The sequence below is a fragment of the Myotis yumanensis genome, unplaced genomic scaffold (genome assembly GCF_028538775.1).
Source record: "Myotis yumanensis isolate MYYU_CA2020_CCGP unplaced genomic scaffold, mMyoYum1.0.hap1 SCAF_13, whole genome shotgun sequence".
NCBI lineage: Eukaryota > Metazoa > Chordata > Mammalia > Chiroptera > Vespertilionidae > Myotis > Myotis yumanensis.
This window is the reverse complement of record NW_027223764.1, coordinates 49,151,105-49,179,099: the sequence shown is the minus strand read 5'-3', so window position 1 is coordinate 49,179,099 and position 27,995 is coordinate 49,151,105. Positions and strand designations below refer to the sequence as shown.

General features: G+C 59.6%; 1 protein-coding gene across 2 annotated transcripts in view; it reads left to right on the top strand.

Annotated features, from left to right (window-relative positions):
• Positions 1 to 27,995, top strand: part of ZCCHC24 (zinc finger CCHC-type containing 24) — a 71,740-nt gene that overhangs the window by 36,890 nt on the left and 6,855 nt on the right. Inside the window, exons 3-4 of one of the 2 annotated variants that reach the window (XM_070433067.1) lie at positions 13,467 to 13,631; positions 20,154 to 24,085. In XM_070433067.1, coding sequence (XP_070289168.1) covers positions 13,467 to 13,631; positions 20,154 to 20,267 — 279 coding nt within the window. In that variant the 3' untranslated portion in view covers positions 20,268 to 24,085. Of the gene's footprint in view, positions 1 to 13,466; positions 13,632 to 20,153; positions 24,086 to 27,995 lie in introns of those variants that run through there. The other variant, XM_070433068.1, reaches the window with a different exon arrangement.

Below are 27,995 nucleotides of genomic sequence, written 5' to 3'. Positions count from 1 at the left end.
GGCCAGCTAGCCTCCTGACAGCACCAGCTCAGAGGAGACGGGTTAGAGGAGAGGGGCTGAGCCCAGGGGTGAGCCCGGCCTCAGCTCTGCTGTCCCTCTCCCGCCGCATCCCCCAGCTGGGCAGCCCTCCTCTGGGGACACAGATGGGTGCTTGTCTTAAGAGCCCCCCTGCCCTCCCCCTGCCTCTCCGAACACTCGAACACTCGCAGTGGGGACAGGAAGTGTCGGCCCTCGCTTCCCAGCTGCCTGGGTGGGACGCCACCGAGCTGGACTGGCTTGCCCGAGGAGGGACAGAGGCCCCATTGAGCCCGCTCTCTGGGCCAGCAGGGACAATAGCCACACTGAGGACCAGGGACATGGGCTGGCGTGCTTGCCCAGGAAGTCACCAGGCTGCTGCCTGCCCCCTCCCCGGGCTCTTCCCGACTTTCTCCTCTGGCCACTTATTTTAGGTGATAGTCACGTCTAAAACGGTCACTTTGTCCTTCACCTCCTCCCCAGGGGCTCCGTGCTCTGTGCCAGACCCATCTGGGCCCGGGGATCAGAGAGGAGTCCTACATGGTCTAAAGTGCTTTTGCAGCCACATCATGTGTTGGCACACAGCAGCCACGTGACACAGGCAGGGCAAGACTAGCATCTGTGACAAGAGGGGAGAAACCATGGCCCCTTCCTCACGACAGGTCAGGGTTCATTCTAGGCTCGAACTCCGCGTCTCCAGCCTGCGTGCTGTCTACTTGGAGAGCATATGCACCAGGTGGCTCTTTAGGAATCACCTTGGCAGGAATGCTAACACAGGTCACGTTACTCCTGCCCATGGCCATGGTGAGGCGGACATCACCAAAATCACGCCATTCTGGCCTATTGAGCTAGGATACAGCTGCAGAATCCTCAACACAGTGTTCTGGTAGCAAGTAGTTGGCATGCACACCCAGGAAGAAGTATTTGCCTTTCCTGGTTTGACTCCCCGCCTCTCCCCCACCCAGTTGACACCTGGGGAATCTGAGATCCAGGCAGGGAGAGGACTCGTCCCAGGCCACAGTGTTGGGGCTGGGGCAGGGGGCAGTTAAAGACACCCACCTTGAAGAAGTTTGAGCTGTGCAACGTCAGAGGCTGGGACAGAACCTGCAGTGTGGCCGCCCTCTCTCTGAAGAACGGATTCCCATTGCATCTGTTGTGGCACCCAGTTCTGCCATAGCTTCCTCACAACTCCATTTGCATGAAATACTTGTTTGTTTCCTTCCTCCCGACTGTAAGTTCTTGTTAATTACCCTGCTCCACCTGCTCCAGGGCCTTGTGGACAGTGGGCACTCGGTTCATGGGAGCTGAGGGCACGAGCGGAGGACCGGGTGGCGGGCAGGGCAAGTGCACACGGTGACTATTCCTCGGTCCCTCTCCTGCTCCACAGGGGACAGTGGCAGCGTAGGCCCCGGCACCAAGCTGGTCAGATCCACGCTGGCATGTGGTGAGCAGCCAGCCAGGCGGGTGGTACCTGAGCTTCCTTTGGGGAAACCAAGGCCCAGGGAGGCACAATAATCAGCTCGGAGTCCTGCAGGCTGAGCAGGAAGCTGAGCCGCCTGGGACCTCCTGACTGCTGGCCAGGCTCCTGGGCATCCAGCCTGGCCAGCAGCCCCCACTGCAGCGCAGGGGCAGGCTTTTCCTGACAGCTGGCCCTGGGGACCTGTGTGTCCAGGCCAAGGCAAACAGTGGCGGTGGAGGTGGGGGCAGGGGGTGCCTGCAGGCCTCGGGTCCTTTGCTGTCCCACACAGACAAGGCTCGAGCCCGAGCAGCCAGGCTCCCCACTCCCTTCATTGTTCCCCGTGATAGTTTCCAGATGCCGAGGAGTCACAGGTTTGGGGCTGGTCCAGGAGAGCCGGGCTGGCCCACCCCCAGCACCCTGCCACCACCTCCACCGCCGCAGCCCCACCCGAGGGAGCGCAGCCGCCTCGCTGTCCCGCATCAGCCGCTCTGCAGTGAGGCGCCCGGGCTCCATTCCTGGCCCCGACCCTAAGCTATGGCGTGGACAGGCCCCTGCTCCCCTGTGCCTCTGTTTCCCGGGGTAGAGTGAGCCTGTGGGGAGTGGGCAGCGTGGGGAAGGTGGTCCCTGGTCGGCACTCCTGCTTTCGCAGAATCATTTAGAGCAGTGTTTCCTGGAGTGGGATCAGCAGAGTCAGCCTCACGCAGGAGCTTGTTAGGATGCAGATTCTCAGGCCCACCCAGACCTGGGGGTTAGGGAGTCTGGGCCAGGGCCCAGCAGGCTGTGGCTCAGATGCCTGCTCAAGGGCGAGAACCAGCCTGGGCTCTGGAATGAGGAGCCTGGGCATCTGGAGTCAGAAACATGGAATGCAGACTTGGCATCTGTGTGGCTTGGAAAGGAGCCTTAGTTTTCTGGTAAGGAAAATGGACTGGTGTTCTTAGCACTGTGTGTGGTAGGGTCACTGTGCCAAGTACACGAGACGGTTAGCACCCAGCCCGGCCAGCCCAGCCCCCATACCAGAGCTCTCGGGACACGCGCTCCGAGAAGAAGGTCCCCGTCGGCCGGGCTCAGGCCGCAGCAGCGGCACCGTGGGTCCTGGGACTGCTGAGGGCCTGTGGCACAGAGAGGGAGCCCCCTGGGGAGCAGAGACCAGAGGGGCCCCCGCAGACAGGAGCAGTCAAGGAGAGCTTCCCGGAAGGTGCGACTTCCACCTGGGGAGAGAGGTCTGCCAGGTGGTGGACTAGCACCTTAGAACGTGCGGAGGTGGGTGTGAGAGTGAGCACCACCAGCTAGGCCCTCCCCTGTACTGGTCACACACTCTTTCTCCATTCTCAGGGCACCAGCAAGGTTATGGTCACATGAGGCTGCCCACAGACAATGGCGAGGGCACCTCAAAAGGGCAGAGCTGTGGACCACGTGGAAGGCCTGTGGTGCTGCGGGAGTCAGCCAGGCCTGGGTCTGGATCCCACGTCTGCTAGTTTCTGGCTGTGTGACCTCAGGCAAAGCTCCCAGCCTCTCTGTGCCCGGCGTCCCCCTCAGTAGGAGTTATGGTGGGGATGGAATTGGTGGGTGGATGTGATGCTGCACGTGGCAGCAGCTGTTCGGGCTTCACAGCTGAGGGGCCCGGAGCCGAGGGAGAGGAACGGAGCATCTGGGGCACCCAGCACGGCGCCCTCATCCTGCCTCCTGCAGAGCCATGCAGGCACCTTTCCCTTGGGGACCGTGGGAGGGACAGTTCTGCAGACGCTTCCAGGCCCTGGGTGAAGAAGCGAGGCCAGCGGCAGCCTGGGCTGTGGGCGTGGGAAATGTCAGGGTTGCTTCCCACCCCCCGGGGCTCCCTGGAAAGTGACATCAGAGCAGCTCTTACACTGAGAGACGCCCCCCACCCCCAAGGGGAAGACCACGGCGCCCTGCCGTGACCACGCTCAAATACACCTGCATGCTCACACACACACACACACACTCTCCTCCCGCTGATTTCCAATACCAGCGACAGTGGAAGCTGGCAGATGCCTGGCTGGCCCCCGGGAATCTCTTAACCCCTGCCCCACGACAGCTGCCTCTGGTGACCCTGAAAGCAGTCCACAGCCTTCTGGACCTCACTCAGCAATGAAGGTATCAGACAATAGCCACAAAGCCTGGGGTTCAAACCCTGCCACTTACTTGCTTTGTGACCTTGGACAGGTGACTTAACCTCTCTGGGCCTCTGTTTTCTCACCTGGAAATGGGGTCACCAGGAAGCCACCTACAAGGCAGGTGCACGGCGCTGCTGTGGCTGCCGTGGTCTCCAACACGCACCTGCTGAAAGTTCTCCCAGACAGACAGCGTGCTTCTCCCTCTCCCTCAGTGGCCAGAGGAGGAGAGTGGGACCCGGGAAAGGAGGGACTGATAGGAGCATGAGCCCAAGCTGGAGTCAGGCCTGCAGCCTCCCAGCCCCCACGGCTCCTGCCAGAGTGGCCCCAAACGGCTGACTTCAGCGTTTCCCTGGCCAGGGCAGCTCAGATTTCCCTCCTGGCACTCAGCCACTCCACACCCTGCCCCCATCGCTATTTTGAGCCGAGTTCCCTGTCCCCTTTTCCCAGGGCTGTGGCCCTCACACCCAAAGCCGCACTCCAGGTTGTAGCCTTTCTTCCTCTTAACCCACCACCTTCCTGCCCCCGGTCCCGCCCCCAGGTAGGACTGGGCTGGTCGTGGCCTCATCTAGCCCGGTCACCTCTGCCCAGGCCTCACCAGGGGCGGCCTCAGGTGCAGAGCCAGGGACCAGCCCATCTGTGAAAATCCTGCCCGAGGTGGCCCACCAGAGTGGTCAGCACAGCCCCGGAGGGCGTCCTGGCCGTGGATGGAGCCAGGCTGGGGACCAGCATCACCACCTCCTGCGTGGGTTGCCCTGGCCCTGGCCGGCACTCTTCACCCATCCTGGACACTGCCACACCTGTGTCCCCTCCAGTTCCCTGTGTGCTGAGGCCCTAGGGTGCTCCGAGGGAGCAGGAGACACGGAGGGCCTCGTGTGGCCGTAGCACGCTCAGAGGCCAGTGGGAAACAAGACGCCAGAAACAGCAGTTCGTGGAAGTCTTTCTATTTGGGATGAAATCCCTGGCATGCGGAGGCCGGGTCAGGGCAGGACATGACCGAAGCAGAGTAAGTGGTGCAGACCACAGGGTCCCCTGGGAGCTTGGGGAGCCAAGACCTCCTCTGGGGAGGCCGCAGGAGGGTTCTCGCCAGCGCACGAGGCTGGGACTCAGAAGGTGGGGTGAGCAGCCGGAGGAGAGCCAAGCCTGTCTGAGCTGCAGGGGGTGGGGGTGGGGGGGGGGACCAGAGGGGTGCCCTTTGAGCTGGGCCTTGAAGGCTACGCGGGCATGCGCCAGGCGGAGAAGTGTGTGGGGTGCAGGGAGCAGCAAATTCGGGGGAATGGGGTGGGGGTGGGACGCATCTTTTGCAGGAACTGACTGTTGTTGTTTGCGTATGAGTTTTGTAGGAGGGAGTAGCAGCAACCAGAAGATCAGCTGGGCCAGAGGGGAAGGGGCTCCAAAGCCTCGAGTGTTTGCCTCCACCCTGAAGCCTGAAATGGCCACTGAAGTCCCCAGGGGGCTCCACCTGGCTGAACGGGGTCGTGGCTGTAGCAGGGCAGGGGCCACAGGCAGCGGAGAGGACTAACTGAGCGAACAGCCCCCAGACAGGGACCTGGAAACCACTCGGGACAGCAGTGGTGTTGAGTTCGAGCAGCACCCAGCTATCTGCCCACGGCTGGTGGTTGCAGGGCTCACCCCACCCCCGGGCCGCACAGGCTCTGCAGTCGCACGAGGGGAGGGAGGCCCAGGCCTCGGCAGTCACTAGGATTCGGATGTTTTCCACCCCTGTGGACGGCCCCTCTTCCCCTCCCGCCCCAGCTCTGCTCTGTGCGGTTTGCTAGTGGAGGAAAGCCAGAAGCAGGAAACAGATAACTCAGGGAGTGGCGGATCATGTGATTAAAAAGTCTTCGCTTTCCACAATGTTTTGCCCGAGAGAACTTCAAATCGCCTGGCCCGGGGCAGGGTTTGGAGAGAGGGCTTTCTTTTCTCACTTCTGGGCCGGGCTTCCTCGGGGCCATGCACCCCGAGGCATGTGGGGGTGCTGGGGCCTCGGACCCCTCTGGGTCCTGGAAGGGCCTCTGTCTCACCCTGTGCCGTTTCCTCTGTTCCTTCTGTTCATTCCCACCTTCTCTCACCTCGCCCTTCACAGCAGTGGCCCTGTCTTCCCACTCTGTCCTGTCCTGCTCATGCCCTCGGCTCTCACGCCACCCACCCCCTGCCCCTGACTCCTGCTGTCCGCTGCCTCTCTTCCCTGCCTCTGTCTCCCCTTGGTTTCTCCTCTCTCGCTGGCCCTCCCCTCCCTCCACGCCCGCTCCGTGCCCCCTCCCCAGGGTTCCCTGAGCCCTTTTCCTGGCACTGTGAAAGCTCCCATTGTTCCCTGCACTCTGACAAACCCCAGTGTTGTGGAGTCAGGATGGCATTTCTGCGGTGGCTTTGGCCTGGGAACCCAGTGGGAGGAGTGCCGAGGAGGCTGGGCCTTCTGGGCCCATGCTGGGCTGCGGCAGGAACCCGAAGAGGGGAGGGGGTCTGGGGCGGGCGGCGAGGATGCCTGTGCTCAGACAAGGGGGCCCTTGAGGCTCGGAGGAAGCAGGGGGGGGGGGGCTCGCAGCGTCCTCCCCCATCCCTGCAGCCGGCCGGCCTCTCGGCCCAGCCCACCTGTCCTCTGATCTCCGCTTCCTCTGGGGCCTCCATGGAGTCTGCAGCTGCTGGACCGGTCCTCCCGCCGCCTCCTGAGGCCACATCTGCGGACGCTGGAGTGTAGGAGTCTCCTGAGTGTCCCTAAAACAGCGTCACTCGGAGCACGTGGGAAGGAAAGCGTGGGCTTTGGCACTGAACAGACTTGAGCTCAGAAACTGGCCCTGCCGCTTACTGATGGTGACTTCAGACCAGTCACTGCCCCATCCCGAGCCCGTTTCCTCACCGGCCATTAGGGTCAAGGGTGCTCATCGCGTGGGGCTGTTGCATCGATGAGCGATCACTTTATGGGCCCCTCGCTGGCCGCAGGCCTGCACGCAGGAGGGCTGGGTGGAGAGCGGCCGCTGCCTAAGGCTGTGGGTCCGAAGGTGTTCCTGGGGGTGCGAGTGACTTGGGTGTGGAAGTGTGGCTGGTGGTGTCGGTGCCTGGCAGGGCCACCGTTGGTCAGCGGGCTGGCCCCTTTGGAAGGCCTGGGAGTCTGAGAGGATTCCTCATCTGTCTGCCTTACGTCCATGTTCCTGGAAGGTACCACAAGCCTGTGCAGAGCGGGTGCTCACTAAACGTTAGCTGAAGGAAGAACTGATTGGGGTGGTGGCCCGGGGTCGGAGGTCAGAGGTGGGTCGTGTTCCTGGAACAGGCTTGTTCTCTAATTTTCTCACAACCTTTCGTGAGAGGCCGTGCGTGAGGTGGAAAGTGTCGCTTTGGAGTCAGCAGCTAGGGCTCAGGTCTTGGCTGCGCGACTGGGGGGCCCTGAACACGATGCTTGGCTTCTCCGGGCCTCAGTGTATTCTCCCGTCGGATGGAGGGGGTCGGGAAGTGGAGGGCACATAGTAACTGCTCACTAAAGGTCAGTGTCCCGCCCTAGCTGGTTTGGCTCAGTGGATAGAGTGTCGGCCTGCGGACTGAGGGGTCCCAGGTTCAATTCTGGCCAAGGGCACATGCCCAGGTTGCGGGCTCGATCCCTCCCTGCCCCCAGTGGGGGGGGGGGGGGGGTATGGGAGGCAGCCAATCAATGATTCTCTCTCATTGATGTTTCTATCTCTCTATCCCTCTTTCTTCCTCTCTGAAATCAATAAAAAAAAAAATTAAAAATAAAATAAAGAAAGACTTAAAAAAATAAAAAGGTCAGTATCCCAGCTCCTCCAGAGCAGCCCCTCACTTGGCAAATGAAGAAAAGGAGGCTCTCAGCCGGGTATGAGGCAGCCCGGCCCAAATCGGGGCCTCTGGCCGCAGCCCACTTCCTCCCCACTGGCCCAGGCTCCAGGAGACACACAGGAGGGCAGAGGGGCGCCTGTGGGCCGAGAGGCGGGGCTCAAAAGGATCGATTATCCCGCAAAAGAGAGAAGAGCACAGTCCTCCCCATGGCGGCCCCCTAGCCTCCAGAAAGGGTCCCCAGAACCCTTGGGACTGTCCAGGAAGGGCCAATAGGATGCGCAGAGTCCTGGGCCTGTGGGCCAGACCCCCTGCCTCTCAGCCTGGTGTCCTCAGCTGCGGGAAGGGCGTTGCGCAGTCCTGAGACCCGGCTCTTCCTGCCTCTCCTCTCGGCCAGGACCACCTCAGTGGCCCAGCTGCAGGAGAGCCGGCAGACGGGCGGACAGCGAGCCAGCGGGAGCCCATCTGTTCCTGATTTCCTCCCCGCTCCTCTGGCTCCAGCCAGTGCCTCTCAGCTGGACGCACTGTGGGGCCGGCCTAGAGCCCCATGGCAGAGGGGGAGCCGCCGTGGGGCTGCTGAGCACCAGCCGACCTCTGGATCTCAGGAGGAGAGTGACCTTGCCCAGCGGTCAGGGTCACCTTCATGCTGGAGATGGGGAAACTGAGGCCCAGAGAGGGGAAGGCTGCCTCCCAGGCCACCCAGTGTGCCAATATCCGCTAGTGTCAACCCTTCCCTGTTTCTCACCATCCTGGCTGGGCGGGTCCCTCCTGGCATGTTGCAGGGCAATTGAGAGAGTGGGCTTGAGCCAGACGGCCAGGGTTCAGATCCAGACTCTGCCACTTGCTGGTGGTGTAGCCTTGGGCAAGTTCCTCAAGCTCTTCACGCCTCGGGGTTCTCATCCCAAACCTGGGACTAATCCTATTGGGTTCATAAAGTGACTCAGAGAGGGTCTGGCCCTGACTAGACACCTAACTTGTGTGGCTATTCGTCTGTCCCAGAGCTTGGCCAGGCACAGCCTGCTCTCTGGGCAGGTGGAGGGGGTGCGGCAGGGCTGGGACGGGCCCTGCGCTGGGCCCACAGCCGGGACAGTACCCTGAGAGCAGACCCTGTGTGTCCTGGGGTGGAACCGGCCTGGGGTCGGGCTGTGCAGGGCGTAGCCGCAAGTCTTCAGCAACCCCGCGGTGCGACCACCTCCTGAGCCCAGGGTCCCTGGGATGCTCGGCCTCACGCTGCCACAGCTGAGTCATCTCCCCGCAAAAGGGACTCCCTCTAACTTGCTTCACCCTAAAGGCTGGCTCACTCCTGGTGGGACTTTGGGAAGCAGGGCAGGGACGCTAATGGGCAGAGTGACCAGCTGGGCTCTTGTGTCCTGTGACAGGTGTGGATACTTCTCTGGCTGTCCTCAAACCCAGGGAGCAGATGGGATCCAGGAGTAGGAAGTCCACTCCATGAATGGCGGGAGGGCAGCTCTTTGGACCCGAGCAGAGTCCAACAGAACCAGCAGCCAGAGGTCACCAGTGCCCTGAACCCAGGCCCCAGTGTCCACACCTGCAGGGGCAAAGCAGGAAAGAGCCACCATCTCTGTTGGGAAAGTGCAGGGTGCCCCCTTGTGGGCAGGCAGAGCCTGCAGGCCAGGGAGTCCGCTGAACTATCTTCGTTGAAGGCATACCTACGCGTTGAAGACAGAGTAGAGCACGCTGACTCCTGGAGGCTGATTTCCCGCCAGCCCTTCTCTTGCCTCGTTTTCCTTTTTACAGTTTCGCCCTGCAAGCAGTCGATATGTGATCATTTATCCTGCTTTCTTATAAGCATTTTCCCAAACCCTTAAAAAATCCTCATAAATATTTTAGTGGCTCTGTTGTCACTCATCCAGTGGGTGTGACATCGTGTTGGATGCTTAGCTTGTTCCAGTTGTTCACTGTCATAAACAATGATGAACATCCCAGGACAGGACTCTGGTCCACAACTCTGGTCACGGTTAGGATGGTCGCTCAGGCCTGGATTTGCTGAGGGGAAGGGATGGACTTTTTTTTTTTTTTCCACGTTTGAAGTCTTACTGCCAAGTTGCATGATGAAAATACAGTAGGAAACATACTTGTTCCACCCTCAGCCCAGCAGCTTTTGCGCGTGCCCCTCTCACACCTGCCCGGTGGCCCTTCACAAGAGGCGAAAGGACTGCAGAGCTGGAGATGCCCTCAGAGTTACTCGGCCTGACTGCCTGACCAGGTCATAAGTCCCCTTGGCAACTTTCCTGTTCACCCAGCTTCTGCTTTCCTATCCCCTGTGACAGGCAGGGCACCATCTTATGGCCAACGGCCAGAAATCTCATGAGTTGGTGGAAAGAAAACCGAAGAAGCGCCCAAATAGTGTCAGCATCATCTGTGTCTCTTCCCAAGACGCTGGCCGCCTGGACGGCTCTCCCACCCCCACCCAGCCCCGCTTTCACTGCTCCTGGCACAGGGCCTCCTCCTACTCCCATGCCGGCCGTCACCGCCCACTTCCCAGGCTGCCCCCACGGCAATTCCACCCCAGCTTCGGAGGTCAGGGGGACCCCGTCCCTCGTCCCAGCTCAGTCCCCGGTCTTCTGTGTGTCCTTGAGCAAGACCCTTGATTCTCTGGTATCCAGAGGGCCCGTCTGTGCTTGAAGCAGTAGTTTCTGAGCCCCAGAGAGCTTTGCCCAGGCTCCTGGCAGATCTGATTCCCCGGAGGGGACGTGGCAGGGGCCCGGGTCAGGAGAGCCTGGTTGGACCTGGCACCCTTCCCGGCTGAGGCAGTGGCGGCCCCTGCAGAGCCGTCAGCATAACCGGCTGTTTCATGCGAAGTTTATGAGAAGAGGCCGAGGGATCGTGTGGGGGGTAGAGAAGCCTTTGTTCTGTCAAAAAGTCCTGCTCCCTTTGGCCCTACCCTCATCTGTAGGCATAAACCACGTTGGGACTGTGCCCTTCCAGGAGGCATCACCCCTGCTCGCCAGGCCACGTTTCTCCTCTGACCTGCAGGAGGGCAGAGCCACTGGCCAGCTGAGCTGGGGGCCCCGGGGCCTGGTGGATTTCTCCTCCTGAGCACAGGCCCCAGCTTTATGATGGGGACACGCTTGGGAAAGGTGAGCCAAGACTGGGCCTCACCTCCTGCTTCTCACACTGGAAACTCTTTGGCAAGTCCTGTTCCTTCCCGGGCCTCAGTTTTGCCATCTGGTAAATGGGTTGGTAATATCCCCTGCCCCACAGGGTTATGAGGAGAGATGAATGGGGGCCTGCAGGATGCGGAGCCCTGAGCGCAAAGCCAGCACACACAGTGCTTCGTAAATGTCTGTTCTCTTCGCCTTCCCCTCCGTAGCCTCCTCACTCTGGGTCCCTGCCTGAGCATTCCAGAGGGGAAGGCACCTAATGCTGCTCCTTTTTCGCTTCCCCACAGCCCAGGGGTAGCAAGCCCACCTCTACCCGGGCCTCCCCCCACCCTGGGAACTTTCCTCTTACGTTTCGCACCTGTTGGTCTCAGCCCTAGCCTCCCTTCTCCTGGACGGAGCCTGCTCCCTCTCCCTGGGCAGGCCCCGGAGAGAATCACACTAAATCGCCGAAGGGACGGAGCACTTGCCGTGCCCAGCCACCGAGCTAAGACGTCCATGTGCACGAAAGCAGCCGTTCTTCCAACAGCCCCGGGCAGGCCCATCGTCACCTGGGTTTCCACATGAAGACGCCGAGGCACAGAGGTCGAGTGGTCTGCAGTTCTAAGCGTTTTACGTGCATTAGCTCTTGTAGTCCTGAGAGCGCGCTTCTGTGGAAGCTCCTGTCGTTGTCCTTGTGAAGTGACCTGCTCAGGAGCACGGAGCTGGATTTGGATCCGGAGTCTGTGCTCTTAACCTGGTGCACAACCTCATAAACAGGCAGTTACCCAGGCAAATCTTACTATGGAAACAGATCATCTCATAGCTCAGTGCTTCTTAAACTCTATGGCATGGGAACCCCCTGGGCCTCGTGTTGAAATGCAGATTCTGAGTCTGTAGATCTGAGGTGGGGCCTGCGGTTTTGCATTTCTAACGCGTCCTCGGGGTGCTGCTCAGGCCAGTCCAGGAGGGACAGGGGACAGGTGTGTGGTCACAGTGCAGGGCCTGTGTGAAAGCCTGTCTCAGGCTCCGAGCCTGCACATGCCACGTAGGTGACACAGTGCAGGTGGCGTCGGTCTGATGGGGTGGCCACTTCGCAACTTCAGCTGGTAGACGCCATAAGCATTCTAGACCAATGTGGTCATATTTCTGTGTGCAGTCTCTCATTTTTAAATATTGGGGCAACGGATTCAACTTTATAAAGCACTGAGCAGCTTGTACATGAGTGTTCACAGCAACGTTACTCACAACAGCCGAGAACTGGAAGCAGCTCAGTGTCCATCACCTGGTGAATGAGTGCACATACAACCTGGCATGCCCATACAATGGACTATTGTTCAGTAACAAAATGAATGAAGTACTGACACATGCCACAATATGGATGAACCTTAAGGTCATTACACGAAGGAAAAGAAGTCAGACCCAAAAGGACCATTATTGCATGATCCCACTTACATGAAATATTTAGAATAGGGAACTCTTTAGAGTCAGAGAGTAGATTAGGGGTTGCCTAGGCCTGAGTGGTGAGGAGGTGGGGGTAGGATGGGGAGTGACTGTTAATGGGTACAGGGTTTCCTGTGGGGGTGACAAAATGTTCTAAAATTAGCTTGTAGTGATGGTTGTATAACTGTGACTATACCACAAAACATTGACTCGTACACCTTAAATAGGTAAAATGTAGAATCATGTCTCAATAAAGCTATTTTTAAAAATGCCATGTAGGAAAAGCTAGTTTCCTTAACGTATAAAGTGCAGTTACAAATCACCAAACCCCAAACCCCAGCAGGGAAAAAGATTTACAAAGGATTCAAACTAAAAGTTTGCAGCTGGTTCTTAAATGCCTGGGGGACATCTCTCTTGCTCCTCATAGAAGACATAGGAGTCGAAGCTGCTCTGAGAAGGTTGCCTCTCATGTCAACAACGATGGAGACTGTTGGTGAGGTGAAGTCAGACACGCAGAGGGAGGCAGTGGCAATTTGTCATTACCTTTAAAACTTAAAAGTGCATGTCCACTTCTATTTCTAGGAATTTATTCCGCAAATGTTCTCTCTCTTTCTACACACATGCACGCACACACACACACACACACGCACACGCGCACACGCACACGCATGCACATTATTCACTGGAGCGTTGTTGGTAATAGCGGAAGAGTGGAAACCACCCAGATGCTCTGTGACTGTACTGGAACTGCAAGTGTGCGAATACTGGGCAACCGTTAGAAAACAGTAGCTCTGTTTGTCCTCATGTGGGGAAAGATACTTGATTAGATATAGGGTGTCCCCAAAAAGGTATACACACTTTGAATAATTAGTAATTCCAATGGGTTAAATCTGAAAAGAAAGAAAAATCAATTGAGTTATTAGCTGTTAAGTGTGCATACCTTTTGGGGGACATCCTGTGTATATCTTACAATAATATGTCCAAGATACATTGTTAAGTAAAAAAAAGAAAGAGGCAGAACCAGTATAACGTCTCTAAGCGAGCGAGGGGAAGAAAGTGTGTGTGCACATATGTTGCATATGTTTGTAAGTGCGAAGTGTGTCTTCGGGGTGGTGAGCCTCCAGGTCGGGGAGAGGGTGGCGGGGAGCAGGGGTGAGGCACGGCATGTGTACGAAGCTGCGGTGCCCATGTTGCCTCGTCAGTAACCATTAAACCACACACTGTGGGCCAAGGAGCACCTGTGTGCGGGTTCACGCGCCTCTGTGACAGCTGAGCTAAAGAAGTGACTCCTAGCACCACCAAGGGCTTCGCTCCCTTAACTGAAAAAGGTGTGCCCCCCCCTCCTCTGTCCTCTGTCCTCTGCCCCCAGCCTTGGATTCCCGTGTGTGCTCTGGGGTGACCCTGGTGTTCTCAGGACTGGGGACAGAATGCTTGCACATGGGGACACGGGGTATAAGAGCTGAAGAGGGGGACCCCAAGGGGCAGCATTTTGGCCTGGTGGACCCCAACCCCCTGTGTTTTCTTCCTGTCCTCCAGGCACGCCCCAAAGGCGAGGGTCTGACCCCATACCAGGGCAAAAAGCGCTGCTTCGGCGAGTACAAGTGTCCCAAGTGCAAGAGAAAATGGATGAGCGGGAACTCCTGGGCCAACATGGGGCAGGAGTGCATCAAGTGCCACATCAACGTGTACCCGCACAAGCAGGTGAGCGGGCGGGGCGGGGCGGGTGGGGGGGGTGGGGGCGGGAAGCAGGGGGCTCAGGGCTCTGAAGGGCTGAGGGAGGGTGACTTTGTCTCTCATTAGGCCTTCTTATGGCAAGGATGAGACCAGATCTCTCCAAGTTGGCTTTCTTTCCTGTCTCATCTGAGATGGGGTGAGAGAGCACTGCCAGGGGAAGGGGGAAGGGGAGGAGGATAAGGGCAATGCGCGAGGCCCTGAGACGCAGCCCGGGTGCATTAGGGACGTTGGGACCTGGATGCTGCAGTGAGACAGAGGGACGGGAGGGCAGCAGGATGCACAGGAAACATGCGCGTTGTGCGTTTATTCCTCCAGCCCAGTCACGTGTGCGGGGCAGCTGCAGGGCGCCAGGCGCTGTGCACAGGGCTAGTGGTCAAGGCACCCAGAGGCCTGCCCTGGGGGGAGGGCAGCTGATCCAGGGAGGACCCACTCACTGCAGCTGCCAGGAGGAGGGGCCATTTACTCTGGGACCTGAGGGAGCAAAGGAAGCCAGAGCTTTCGCAAGCAGGAGTGGCCATCCTAGAAAGAGGGCGGGGGGGGGGGGGGGGGGTGTAGCAGGCGCAAACGCCTTGAGGCCACAGGACTTGGGGTGCTCCTGGCCCAGAGCTCAGTGGGAGAGTAGGAGAGTGGAGTGAGAGGAAGGGCTGGGGCACCGAATGGCGGTCACCAGAGCCTTGGGGGTCACGAGAGGGGACTCCTGAGCAGCAAGGCAGCTGCTCCCCTTTGGGACGGTTACTCCGGTTGTATAGGATTAGTTTTGGGGTGGGGAGGGCACTGAGAGATTGAAAATGGGAAACCATTGGGAAGTCCCACGTGAGCTGGCCGAGGTCTGAATGAGGGGGGTGGCTCCATCTGGACTCTACACAAGGGTCACCGGATTGGATACGGAAGGCGCGGGCGGGGCAGGGACCCAGAACAATCGCACTTGGGGTTTGAGCACCTGAGTGGGTGAGTGGTTGTCAGCCAGGTGAGCAGCCTGGCTGGGGGGCGGGTGAACGAGGGGTTTGCAGGGGGTGGAGGCGGGAGAGTGTGTCAGAGGGAAGAAGGTTGATGAGTGGGGCATATTTAGACAAATGGGGTAATGCATGATCCTGGGTGTCAGACTAGGTGGCAGGAAGGGAAGCCACAGTGGTCCTGATGGAGAGGTGGGGCCAGGACTGGGGGAGGCCCGGGCGCCAGGGTTCTGGAAAGAGAGGAGTTGTTGCAGGGGACCGCCCAGGAGATGGTAGGAGAGAGGTCACTATTGATGAGACCTGGGGCACTGAGGAGCCGGGGTTGGTGAGTCGTCCCTGTGTCAGCTGCGTCACCAAGGGAAGTGGCGGCAGCCAGAGGTGGAGGGGCCTGAGGGGAAGGGAGGCAGAGGGGTGCGGAGGCGGGCATTGGGGGCACTTGGGGAGGCCCCCTGAGGCAGTGATGAGCTGGGATGGGGAGTGGAGTCATGGACTCAGGGGGCTGGGTGGGAGTGGCAGAGGGGACAGGCACTGCTGGTGAGGGGACAGCATGTGCAAGTAGGGGGCAGGGCTGGCACGGGGCGTGGGAGGAGCTGGGGGGAACAGAGTCTGGAGGGGGGGCGGGGCGGCTGTTGGGCCGTTGGAGGCCAGGCAGAGAACTTGGCCCCTGTCCTACTAGAAGAAGGAGGAGAGTGTGTCATGGTCCAAATGCTCTGTGATTGTCTGACCCTCGTGCTGGCCTCCATTTCCTGTTTGCAGGCTCACCATCCCCCACCCCCAAAGGTTTTCATGGTCCCATCAGCCACAGTCACACGCAGGCGGACAGACTGGAAACTGGCCGTGGCCAAGGGGCAGGCCCACATCCTAAGGGCGCTGCGGGAGAGGCCCCGGTGACCGAGCGGGCAGGCGGGCGGGCACAGGGCACACAGTGTTGGGGAGCATGTCGGGGGCTGGAGTGGGGTGGGCAGTCTGGAGGAGACCGTCCGGTCCTGAGCTCTCCTGGTGACTCCTGACAAGGCCTGGGCCCAGGCCACAAACACACGCACCGTTCTGATGGTCAGAGGCTCGCCTGGCTGGGCTCCGCGCTCCCAGCCCTGGGCGTGGCCGTGCTGTTCGGGGGCTCGGGGGCTCTCACCAGGTCTGTGCAGGCGCTGAAAGAAGGTGAAGGTCGGGGGTGCTAGGCATCCCAGGAGCTTCCTCTCCAAGCGAACAGGTCAGACAGGGTTAGCCACTGGCATCAGAATCGCGGGCGTGGTCACCCCGGTACCGTGTGCCAAGCCCCCGCACGCCCTCCCTGGGTTCGTTCATCCCAATTTCACAGGCAGGGAAGTCACGGTCCTGAGAAGCCACATGGGGTTCCCAGGATCCCCAGGTGGAAGTGGGGCCCAGAGCTGAACTTGCCCTTGTCTATTGAGCTGTCGGGAGCCCTGCCCTGAAGCACACAGGCCCAGTTTGTGCCCCAGCTCGGCCTCCCGTGAGCTGGGCCCACCCACGTGCTGGACCAAAGTGCCATGGTCCCCGTCAGGAGGGAGGAGGTTTCAGTGGCGGGAGAGGCAGCACTGGGAAGAGTGTGACCGCAGCGAGCGGTGGCGGGCCCTCCTCCGAGTGCTTTATACGTTCGTCCTCTCAGCCACCCCCTGAAGTCAGCTCTCTTATTTCCCCAAACTACAGAGGAGCAAAATGAGGCAAGGGGTGTACGTGACTCACCCAAGGTTAGTAGAAAAGAGGGAGAAAGTTCGGGGCTGCAGGGGGCAGATGAGTAGCCTGGGTGGGGATGAGGGGACCCGGGAGGACAGGTCACGTGGCTGGTGAGCCAGGGAGCCAGAATGGGCCAGTTCCTGCCGGGGCGCGGGTGGGCAGGGGCTGGGGTCTGTGCTGGGGGTCTGGGAGGCTCGTTTTTGTGACTTTCACACCCTCTGTGACCTAAGCAGAGAGGCATGACCGATGCCACCAGGCAGGTGGGACCCACTTCCTGCAGCGGCTCCAGCCTCCTAGGCCCTGCCCCTACATTGCCCAGCAGCCCTCCCTCCATGCCAGGCCCATCCTGGCTGGCACCACCTTCCTCAGGCCGGCTGTGCCTCATCCGCTTCCTCGTTTCTTTCCTGCCAAGCTCAGTGGAGCACAGCCTCCCTGACCCCTTCCCCGTTTCCGTGCCCAGGATCAGAGTCCTGGCCCCACCTGCAAGGCTCTTCCAAGAGCATGTGGCCTGCTTCCCTGTCCCCAGGCCCTCCTCAGCCATCCAGCCCTTGTCTGTGGAGCCCTCGCTGTGCCACAGGGAGACGGAGGCCAAGGCAGGACCGGAACTGGAGCACCAAGGGGCCTAGGACCGGGCTCCCGTCACCACCCGCCTCCTGCCACAGGGGTCTCCTCCCTCAGGGAGGCTGCAGACCCGGCTGAGGGTGAGGGGTGGTGTCAGGAGCTTTTGAAGAGCTGAGAGGAGGGTTTGGTGTCCCTCCCCTGGCCCCGGTGGTGGGGTGGTGGAGAGGGGCTGCTTTATTTCTCCTGCCCCCTGAGCTCTGACCTCTGGGGCAGCCATCTCCTGAGAACCCTCCTCCTCCCCGCTCCTCCCTCCCCTGCCACATCTGCTTTCTGTCAGGCTCCAGCTGAGCCCCCTTCCCGCCCTGCCCCCCACAGAGGAAAACACTTGGGGCTTTGCCTCACTGCAGGGGTGGGGTTGGCCCTGAGCGATTAGTCCCAGCTGCTGCTTGTTTCCCTCTGAGGAGGGTGGAGGGTGGAGGGGAGTCGTCTTGACAGCTTCCCTGCTCCTTCACCCACACGGGGCTGAGCCAGGACCCATGGGAGGGGGAACAGCAGAGGCGGGCAGGGCACTGATAGGATCACAGCAAGGGGGACCGAGAGGATGTTGCAGGGGTGGTTCAGGTCTCAGCTGGCTCCCCTGCTCCTAGCCTGCCCCCAGCCCTATATAGCACTAATGGTAATAATATATGATATTAATACTGGCCAGCACTTTGCTTTTCATGTACCAGGCACTGTCTTAACAATTTTGCATATATTAGCTTATTTACTCTTCCCAACAACCCTATCAAGTGGGTCCTCTTATTAGCCCAGTTTTACAGAGGAGAAAATTGAGGCACAGAGAGGTTAAGTGACTTGCTAAATGTCACACAGCAACAACTCTTGCAGAGCTCTTGATGGTTATAAAGTGATCTCATTTAGTGCTGTCTCCATCACACATACAGCCAATGTGACTAACCACCCCGTCCCCCCCGCCACCCCCCCCCCCCCCGCCCCCCGCCCCGGTTACAGAAGGGCAAGTTGAGGTTCTAGAGGAGAAAGATCTTGGCCACCAGCCCTTGGTGAAGAGGTGAAGCTGCAGGCCCCTGGGTGAGGCCCGTGATGTCCTGGTCCTCAGTTTCCTCATCTGTGAGGCAGATGGTGATCTGCCCCTCACAGGAAGGGTGAGGTCAGGTGCCATGATTTATGTGGCAGCACTTTGCAAAGTATAGACCGTGGGAGCAAGGGAGTGTCAGCCTGCTTCCTCTGCCTCTCTGGCCCCACCTGGAAGACCCATTCAGGGAAGGGGCCCTGGCCAGCATGAAGAGGGGGGCAGGGAGTGGAACCAGGCTGGGTTTGGTCAGGGGATGGGAGACTTCTGTGTGACCCCTGTGTGGCCGGGATCACTAGGATGGGGGTACAGGGACCCGGGTGTCAGTGCAAGATCGGGAAGCCCTTCTTACAGCTCAGGCAGTGAGCTCAGCGGGCCTGCAGGGAGCTCCCAGCCCTCGGGGCTTGTAGGCCATGGAGATGGTGTAGGTGTTTGTGGAGATGTCTGGGGGGCGGGGGGGGGGGGGGGGGGGCGGGGGCAGGGGATGTGACCTGCCTGGGCCTTTCAGCTTGGAATCCTGGCTTCAACTTGTATTGACTCTACCAACTGTCCCCCTTCCATTAATCACCATCATCATCGGCGGCAGCAGCATGAATAGCGTCTATGTGCCGTCTCTTTCTATTCCTGGTCTTCATTGAGTTGGAACAGCATCTCATAAGAAACCTGTTGTAACATCTCCTTTTACAGATGGGGAAATGGAGGGTCGGAGGGAGGTCAGGTGGCCTGCTCAAGGTCGCGGGCAGCAGAGCTGGTGTCCAGCCCAGGTGCCCTGGGGACGAATTCTTCTCTGGCCAGGAAAGCCGGTCATCTGTAAGCCCCTGGCTATGAGGTCAATGCTCCCATCCTTTTTCCAGTCCGTCCTGTGTTGTTCAGGCCTGGAAGCACAGGGATGGGCTTCCTGCCCCTGGATCCTAACCATGCCCACCCACGGTCCCTATGCGCATCTCTCAGAGCCCTCTGCCTCTCCATCCCCAATTGCTCACTCTGAGTGCCACCTTGGGGCCAGGCGCTGCATCATTGGGCAGAAAAGGCAGTATTTTACCTTTGAGTGGCTTGCGGTCTAGCCAGGGGGCAGCGCTCACCTTCACTGTCCTCCCAGGACCATCCTGGGTCATGGTCAATGGCCCTAAGACTCCCCGCCCTGGCCAGCTTCCCCCCAAATCCGTGCAGGGGACCCTTCTGCAGGCAGGGTTCTGGGTCAGGGCTGTGCCAAGGAACTGCTCGGGAACGCACCTAATAGCATCCATAAACCTTCCAAGGAGACCAGGCTTGGCTGGCTGTGAGGCCAGGGAGGGGTGGGGTGGGGGGAGAGGGAGCAGGGACGTGCTCCTGGTAACAGAAAGGTGCCTACGCTGCTTGGTTTACAAACGCCAAGACCACAGAATCCTCCCGGTGCCCTGCAAATGAGGTGTGACGATGGCCCACTTCACAGACATGGAAACTGAGGCTTCCTGAGGTCGCACAGGGAGTGAGCAGCATTGTAGGCCTGGCGAGACAGCTCCCTGCTCTGGGCCTCAGTTTCCCTATTAGGAAACCAGGAGGTTCCGCTCATGTAGCCTCCACAGACATGGCAGATGGCGTGCCTGGCCCTGGGGAGTGGGGATCCAGAGCACCGGCTGCCGGCCCCTCACAGAACTGAGGGCTCATTCCCTCAGACCTGAAGAGTTGCGACCGTGTCCAGGTTAAACTCTGCTTGAGTCCCGAGGCCACACGGGGAGGCACGGGAATGACAGCAGCCAGGGAAGAAGCGCTGGGTGCCGGGAGGCCGGAGGTGTGGGCTGGGGTCTCCCTGGCTCGGGGCCTTGGTTCCCTTTTCTGCATAATGTCTGTGCACCTGTCTTGCCTCTATCCCAGGTTTTTGTGAGCTTCTGGCGGTGGCTGCTCAGAGGGTACTGGGGAATGGCAAAGGGTGTCCAGACCCGGGCTCTGGGTATAGGACCCTCTCCCCCAGCCCTGGCCCAGCCCAAGGCCCCAGCCTGTGCCTCTGGGGACAGCCAGAGGCCGGAAGGGCCCTGGTGCCTAGGGAAGCAACCTCTGTGGCCACAGCACACTCCCTCTGGGCTCGCTCTGTGTATGTCTCACTCCTCCTATCTCTTCCTCTCTCTCGCCCTCTCTCTCTCCGGCTTCACTCTGTGTTTCTTGCTGCCCCTTGGTCTCCCCGCCTTGAGCCCTCTTCCCACTTCCTCTCTGCAGAGGCCCCTGGAGAAGCCCGATGGCCTGGACGTGTCCGACCAGAGCAAGGAGCACCCCCAGCACCTGTGCGAGAAGTGCAAGGTGCTGGGCTACTACTGCCGCCGAGTGCAATGACCGGCCCGTGCGCCGCCTCCGCCAGCCAGAGAAGACCCGCCGTGTTCGTCCATGTTGCTGCGTGTCCCCATGTGTGTGAGGGTGTCCTCACAGGCATGCGGGTCTGGGCAGGGGGTCTTAGGTTCTTGTTTCATGTGTGTTGACAAACAGTGTTACTGACATAGCTGCCCCGCGGAAGGCGGGGTCTCTGGGCCTCCCCAGGTGGGCTGAGTCTGTGGGGGACTGGGGGCGAGCAGGGGTGGATGCACAGGACCCACAAAGCCCTCGGGGTCCCCTGCAGGCTCTCCTCCTCTGAGACCCCTTTGGTGAGCAGCCTTGCATTGGCCACAAGTGCACTAAATTTACTGTGAATCCCAAAGCCTGTGGGGGTTGTCTCCCCAAGACCAGCCGGCGCCTTCTCCTCCCCTGGGCCTTCCAGGCTGCCCCGTGCACACAGCACCCTCACAGAGCCCCGTTTCTGTGTCCCGTTCAGGTCAGCAGTCATGGCGAGCTGAGGCCTGGTCTAGCGGCTGCTGGGAGTGAGCCTCTCTGCCCCTTGTCCACTTTGAGCCCCGAACCTGACTGCCTCTGACGTCACTGGTATTACACTCGGGTTCTGCACCTGCCTCCCCAAAGACCCAGAGGTCAGGGACGGGGCAGCAGTGAATGTTGGACAGAGTCCAAGGTGTGGCCTGGGGCACACCAGGCATCACCTCCCCCACCACACACTTTCCCCACGTGTCAGCCCATCCCTTCCCTTCTTCACCTCCCACCCCCGGCCCATCCCCGATGGAGGTTGGAGGGCCCTGTGGCAGCCGCTGTGGCAGGAAGGGCACGGGCCTGGCAGTCTGGAGACCTTTGTTCAAGTGCTGGCCCTGCTGCTGACAAAATATGGAACCTGGGGAGGACTTCTCGTCTCCGGGCCTCAGTTTCCCCATTAGGTCAGTGAGTGACACTAGTAAGTGGGGGTGGGGGGGCACCTCCTGGGCACAGGACTGAATTTGGAGAGTGTCACTAGGTCCCACATTCACACCATCCCCCATCAGTCCATCACTGCAGTCAAACCAAGGGTGCCAGCCCCATCCCTGCCTGTCGTCCCCATCCCTGCCTGTGGTCCCCACCCCTGCCTGTGGTCCCCATCCCTGCCTGTGGTCCCCACCTCTGCAAAAGTGAAGGAGAAGGGTCCCCCTCCACCTCGCACGGGGCAGCCCCAAGCCACGCTGCAGAACCCCTCCCCCCGGGGGAGCAGGGAGACACTGTCCGGCAGCGCAGCGGGAGGACCACCCTCTTCAGGGAGGAGCCTGTTTCTATTGTCCTGCGTCCTTCCTTTCTCCCAGGGACAGGGAGAAAGCTGGTTGGCAGGACTGAGTCACTTGATTTTGCCCCAACATGATGCCTCTGTGGGAAAAAGTCAGACCACGAAATGGGCCTGAAATCCAGTGTTTACCGCGGCTCAGGGACACCCAGCCGGGGTCCAGTGCCTTTGTTTTCAAATGAAAATGTTTGTACAGCTGAGGAGTTACAGTCAAGTTAACCAGGAGTCCAGGGAGCAAGTGGAGAAGATGGAGTGAGTGTGTTTGAAGCCAGGGGGGCTGCAGAGGAGATTTCAGGGGGTCGCGGCCTCTGAGCACTTAAAAGGGGGGTATTTGCTCCAACCTGAGCCCCAAAGCTGCCTCCCTCCTACCCACAGCAGCCATGCCTGACCGCTGGCTGTGGCCACCCTCCCACCCACTGGGAATGCCACTGTGGAGTCCCTGCCCAGCTGTTTCCGCTGTCTCCACCGGGCCAAGGTGAGCGGAGTCGCCCTGGCTGGAGGCACTGTGCCCGAGGAGACTGTGCCGGTCATCCTAGTGCACAGCCACAGGTAATGCTCCCAGTGGTGGGCAGTGTGCTTGTCCACTGCCAGCACCTGGCCCCAACTCTCCCAGGGACCTGGCCCCACAGTGGGACCTGCCAAGTCTGCTGCAGAGGTGGGGGAAGCCCATACCCTAAAACAACCGGGACTCCAGGGCGCCGGAGGCCAGGGCCTTCCACGGGCCACAGGAGATGGACTATCACCCAAAGTGACCTTCCCCGTGGGCTTGTCCAGCTGGCAGCCATTGCCCCTGCCATCTGTGCCCAGCTGGCCACGGGGGGCTGGGCCCTCTGCACCCCCCTCCGGTATTGTTCTGGCAGAACTTGGTCAGCAAAAGCCTCTGATGCCCAGGCTGGCTGCTGTGGGAATGAAGTGCTCAGAGGCCTGGGAGCCCAGGGGACGAGCAAGTGTGTGGTTTAATATGTTCAAAAGGGACAATCGCTTGCAGTTAGTAGGTCTAGTGATGTAGCTGGGAGAGAACAGTGTTTACCCCATTTGAAGTATTCAGTAGTTCTACTTGTGAATTTGTATTTATTTTGAGTTATACTTGACACAGAATTCCTTTTTTAAAAGAAAAAATACTATTTGTGTATTTTGAAAAAAAATCATAGATGTTAAAATTTCTGCATAGTTACCAATTTTTCTCACAACACTGAATTTGTTACCTTCTCCTGAAAAATCCTCACAGTGATTTTTGTCTGTATATATTTGAAGGCCTTTTTAAAAAAAAAAAAAAGAAAAGAAAAGAAAAAAATAATTGTTTGATTTTTGACATAAAAACAAACAAACAAAAAGAGGCATTTTCAAAACTTCAGAGCTTTTGGGAGGGCAATAGAATATCAAACAAAATATCTGGAAGTATTTTGCAAACCTTCTTGTTGAGGTGCGAGAAAATATTTATGGTGAGAACTTTTCTCTCCTGGGGTTTTTTTCGTTTGATTTTTTTTTTTTTTTTTTTTTTTTTTACTATACTTTGGTCTGTAAAAAGTATGCAACTGAACTACATTAAGAAGGAAATATTGTCTCCATAGAATATTTTATGAAGTTGGTACATAATTCTGACGAGGAAAAAAAACACCTTTGCAATTTTTAAGCCATATTGTTGCTATTCTGTGTTGTTTTCCTTGGATGAAAATATCAGTATTAAGTAACCAGCATATTACCCCAGTGCTTAGACTCAGTGATATGTGTCTGTCCTGTATTTATACATATGTGTATCTGGAAAGTATTGCCTTTTTAAGGGAAGCTCTTCTTAGGTATGTAGTGAAAGGGGATGGTGACCCCTTTGAGCCTCCTCAGCTGAGGATAACAAACAGCATTGTAATCCGTTTCCTTGCACCTTCTCATTATTCTCTCGTTATTATGGTTACTAGTTTAGTAGGGGGCAAGGAGGTGGGCTAGGGGAGGGAGGGGCATGTGACTAACCAGCCCGCTGTGGCCTTGCCTGGGGAAGGCCCGGTCAGCAGGGTCCCGGAGGGCAGCAAGAGGAAGGGAGGCAGTCTTCACACCCCTCTGGGTGGCCATCTGAGCCATGCCTCGGAGCCCCAGGCTCTTAGAACTTGGATTTGTCAACCAGAGCCCTCACTTGCCCTCCAACGTCTAATAGACTTGAACCTATTCTACCTGAGTATTTAACCAACATCACTACATTGTAGCCAGCGCAACAACTAACCCTGACGTGCGGGAGGTGTCCCCGGGGCTGGTGGCAGCGGGCTTGCTGCTCTCCGCTGCCGGCCTCACCGCTCACCTCCTCCACTCCCGTGGGGTGACCTGTCCGTGTCTGTATCCATTAATGCGTGTGTGTCCAGCTAAAGAGACAAATGGCCCGTGGGCCCAGCTCGGAGAGCACGGCAAGGCCCCTGACCTCTCCGAGGGTCGCCCTCGGGATGGCATTCCGTTGTGTGCCTTATTCCTGGAGAATCTGTATGCGGCTTGCCCATAGAAACATAGTCTTTTCCTGCGGCATTAAAGGACTTTAAAGGCCGGAGGCTCGTGGCTTTCCTTGTTTACACAAACATCAGTGGGGAGCTGGGCGCTTTCGCAGATTCAGGGCCGAGGGGGAGGGAGGGACTTGCGGCCGCCCTCTGCTCTCCAGGGCCTGGGTCCACCGTCCGTGCTCTGCCTCCATCCACTGATGGGCCTCCCCCCAGCCCCTCTGCCCCAAGTGGACACTCTCTCCGGGCGAGAGCCCTCCCCAAGTCGGGCGAGATTGTCAGCACATTAGGTCACACGTTAGCTGGGCGATGGGACTGCCGGTGACCATATATAGGAGCGAATCTTCCTGGGAGCAGAGCCAGCGGGCGCCCTGGGCCCTGCGCCCCTGCTCACACTGGCCCTCATGCCAAGGCTGGGGTTGGGGCCTCTGACGCTGGGCATCACAGTCAGCAAAGCGCCGTGTCCCGGGCCTCCTGGGGAGTCAGGCAAAGGAACCGAGGGTCCCTCTTCTGAGCAAGTCCCCGAGGGGCTGGGCTGTCACGTGGTGGGCTTTGCTGGGGCCACAGACAGGAAGCCACGCTCAGCGGCTCGGGAACCACGCAAAGCGACCTGCATCCGGAGTCTTCGGCCCAGGATCAGACTCTGGGCATCCCCAGCCTTTCTGCTCACAGAAGCACCTACGGGGGCCTTGTTCTCACCGGAGACCCTGCGATACCGGCCTGGACATGTCCTCGGGTTCTTAAAGCCCTGGTCAGGCCGATGGGCACAGCTGAGGAGACCGGGCTTCGCAGTGGTCCCTCGTGGTCCCGTGGGGGTGACAGTGACATCGTGTGGAGGCAGGTGGGCGGGGCAGCCTCACTGGGGGGCACCGCACCCTGGGCTCCAGCCAGTGGTGCTGCGAGTGTACTGCCCAGAGTGTGTGTGGTGGGGGGAGGGAGGCTGGAAATGCAGGTTCTTGTGTGAAATTGTCCGTTTTAATTTTGGCAACTAGTTTGCTAAATATTTACCAAGTGTACAGATCACACCATGTCTGCGGGCCAGCTCCTGAGTTCAGCCTCTGAGATGGGGCAGAGAAACAAGATGGGAGGCCTTGGGATGGGGCAGGAACAGAGACCCCCCCACACTCCAGAGCAGGACCCCTTGTCTCCCTTGGGGTGCACAGCGAGTCTGGAAGCCGCCAGCCCTTTCCTGCTTATGGGCACAAAGGGAGGACACGCCTCTGCGGCCTCCCCTCAGGCGTGTGCAAGGCGCTGGGCCAGGTCTGAAGGCAGGTGGCGTCAGCTGGCCAGGCCGTGAGCGGTGAGGGGACTCAACCCACACAGAGTGGGAGGCAGAGAGAATAATCACCTGCCCCTGCTGCTCCGCAGACACTGCCAGTGGCCAGGAAGGGGCTGCCCTCCAGGGACAGGCTGAGGACAGAGCAGGGTCTGTCTCAGTGCGCCCCGTCCCCAAGACCTGCCCGGCTGTGTGAGGTGGCAGATCCTCGCCTCCGAGCCCCAGCTTCCGCGGGGTTAGGGTGCAGACAGGATGGCCCAGGGAGCACGAGGCGCGGTGCACGCTTGGCACCCGGGAGCCAGGGGCAGTGGATCTCCTGCTCCCACTGCTTGTGGCTCAGGCAGAAGAAGCCTTGCCAGAAATCACACAGGAAGTCAGAGGGGGAGTGGGCCTCCCTCCTGGGACCCCTGGGCTCACTGAGCACCCACTGTGTGCCAGGTTCGCCGAGTGCCCACTGTGTGCTGGGCTGAGGCTACAGTTTCACACTCGCTCATCTGCCCTTGCGTGTCAGTGTGCAGGTGCCCCTGTGCTTGTTTTGTTTTCCGTGGAAAAAAAAAAAAAAACCAAGGCAAACACAGCCTGCATTTCGACATCTCCCAGAGCCGTGGAAACCAGTCATTCCCCTGGACAGGAAGGGTTTCCGGTCGGACTTAATGTCCATGTCCAGAGGCTGCCAGCGCTGAGGGCTGGGAGAGAGCAGAGTCCGCCACCGAAAGGGGCGTCAGGGGACCCAGGGAGGACGGCCCAGCGATGGGCCCACACCCGCCTTCCTTCGAAACTGACACCCACCCCATATTTCTGTCGGAATGAAGTCGAGGCCCCAGTGAGTAAAGGCTAGGAGGGCACCCCGCGGGCAGGGACCGAGCCCGGATCCGAACCCCAGTTCCCACTCAGTGCAGTCTGAGGCGGACCTGGGCGGGGCCCAGGCAGCTCCTGCTCCCAGGGGTGCAGAGGTGAGGTGAAGAATGAAGCCCGGGGCTGAGGTGCTCTGGAGGGACAGGCTGCTCCAACCCACAAAGGCCTTGGTATAAGGAGCCCCTGGCACCTGCTCCCGACACAGAGAAGGGCGACCATGCCAGGCCCAGGCCTGCGGGAGAGGGCGCAGCGCTCACCCCCCCCCCCCCTCGCTCCTCAGCACCAGAACAGCAGGAGCAGGGCCCCTCCCGTGCCCCAGGCCAGGCTCCCGCCACCACCCCTTCCTGACATGTGATGAGCCTGTGTCCTTCTCTGACATCGGGGCCATCGGGACGCACCTGCGGCTACAGTGACTACAGGCAGCGCCTGCACCCAGATGTTCCGTGTGGCTGCTTCCCTTCCCACCACCCCCTGCAGTTCCTCACGCCCCAGGCTGGGCCCGGGTGGCCCTCCGGCTCTGTGCTTAGTCCCATCCCAGGCCCAAGTCTCTCCTGTGCCCTCCTAACAGGCCTGGCAGGAGCCAGGGCAGGGAACAATATGCCAACGTGACAGGTGGAGAAACTGAGGCCCGGGAGAAGCCTGATACAGAAGATTAAGAGCTGGGTTCCCCTGCTGCGCCCCCGCTCCCAGCTCCGAGCTGTTCCTGATCCTGACGAGACGCCCAGTGGTTCCCAGGAGCCTGTGCAGGCCTTGGGCAAACGTTATGGCGCTTCTGGGGCCAGCCCAGCACTTGGCATCAGCCCCTCCGCCCAGATGCCCTGACCCAGCTCCCCGGCCGGGGAGGGGGAGAAGGGACTAGAGGAGCTAAGATCAAGGGGCCACCAGCTGGGGGAGGCTCGCCACCTCTGGAGTCAGGCCTCTCTCTGGCTGTTCCCCAGAGCTCTGGCCAGAGCCAGGAGCAGCCTGTCCTGGGACAAAGGCCCCTCCAAACCCCCCATTTATCAGAGATGATAGAGGCCCCATGATGGCCCTGCCCCTGCCCCTGCCCCTGCCCCTGCCCCTGCCACACACTCATACACACCTACTATGCCTGACCTCAGTCCTCCACTCTGCCCTGGGCCCTCACACCTGCCCAGCCTGGCCGGCCAGCCTTCTGCTGTCGCTCAGAGCCCAAAACCAACTAGTCCAAGCCCCGTGGTGGGTCTGCAGGCCTGTGTGGAAGCCAGAACTCAACAGAGCCCCCAACACAGCCCCCAACCCCAGTTGCTCCTGCCTCCACTGCCTCCAGGGTGACCAGTCCTGGCACCTGCACCTTCTCTCCTGGACGCTCGCTCATTCTTGTCCTCCTCGCCTGCCCACAGCCTCCAGCACCTGGACTCAGGTCAGCCGCCCTCCCACCTCCTCCCTCTTGGTCCAGGAAGCAGAGGGGCTTCCTCCCCACCCCACACACCCCATGCTGAGAGCCGAGCAGCACCCTCCCTACACCTTCTCAACATCCCACACTTCCACCTCTGGTCACCCCTTGAGGTTGGGGCGGCCCTGCAGCCTGTGGGGCCATTTGGGGCCCAAGTCCTGCCTCGTGTGTCCGGGACCGTGGCACTTGCCTCCTCATCCTCATCCTGGCAAGGACTGGGGGTCAGAGGGACCGTCCCCCTAAGCCAGTCACCTCCCCTCTCGGCCCCGACTCCCTGCCTTGGGAAACGGGCATGATGCTGCCTGCCACCTGCGTGAGGGTCAGCGTCAGGACTGACGGGGTGAGGCTAAGTGCTTGCACCTGGGACGTGCTCAAGACCGTGTTGGCCACTGCACCCGCCACGGAGGCGGTGACT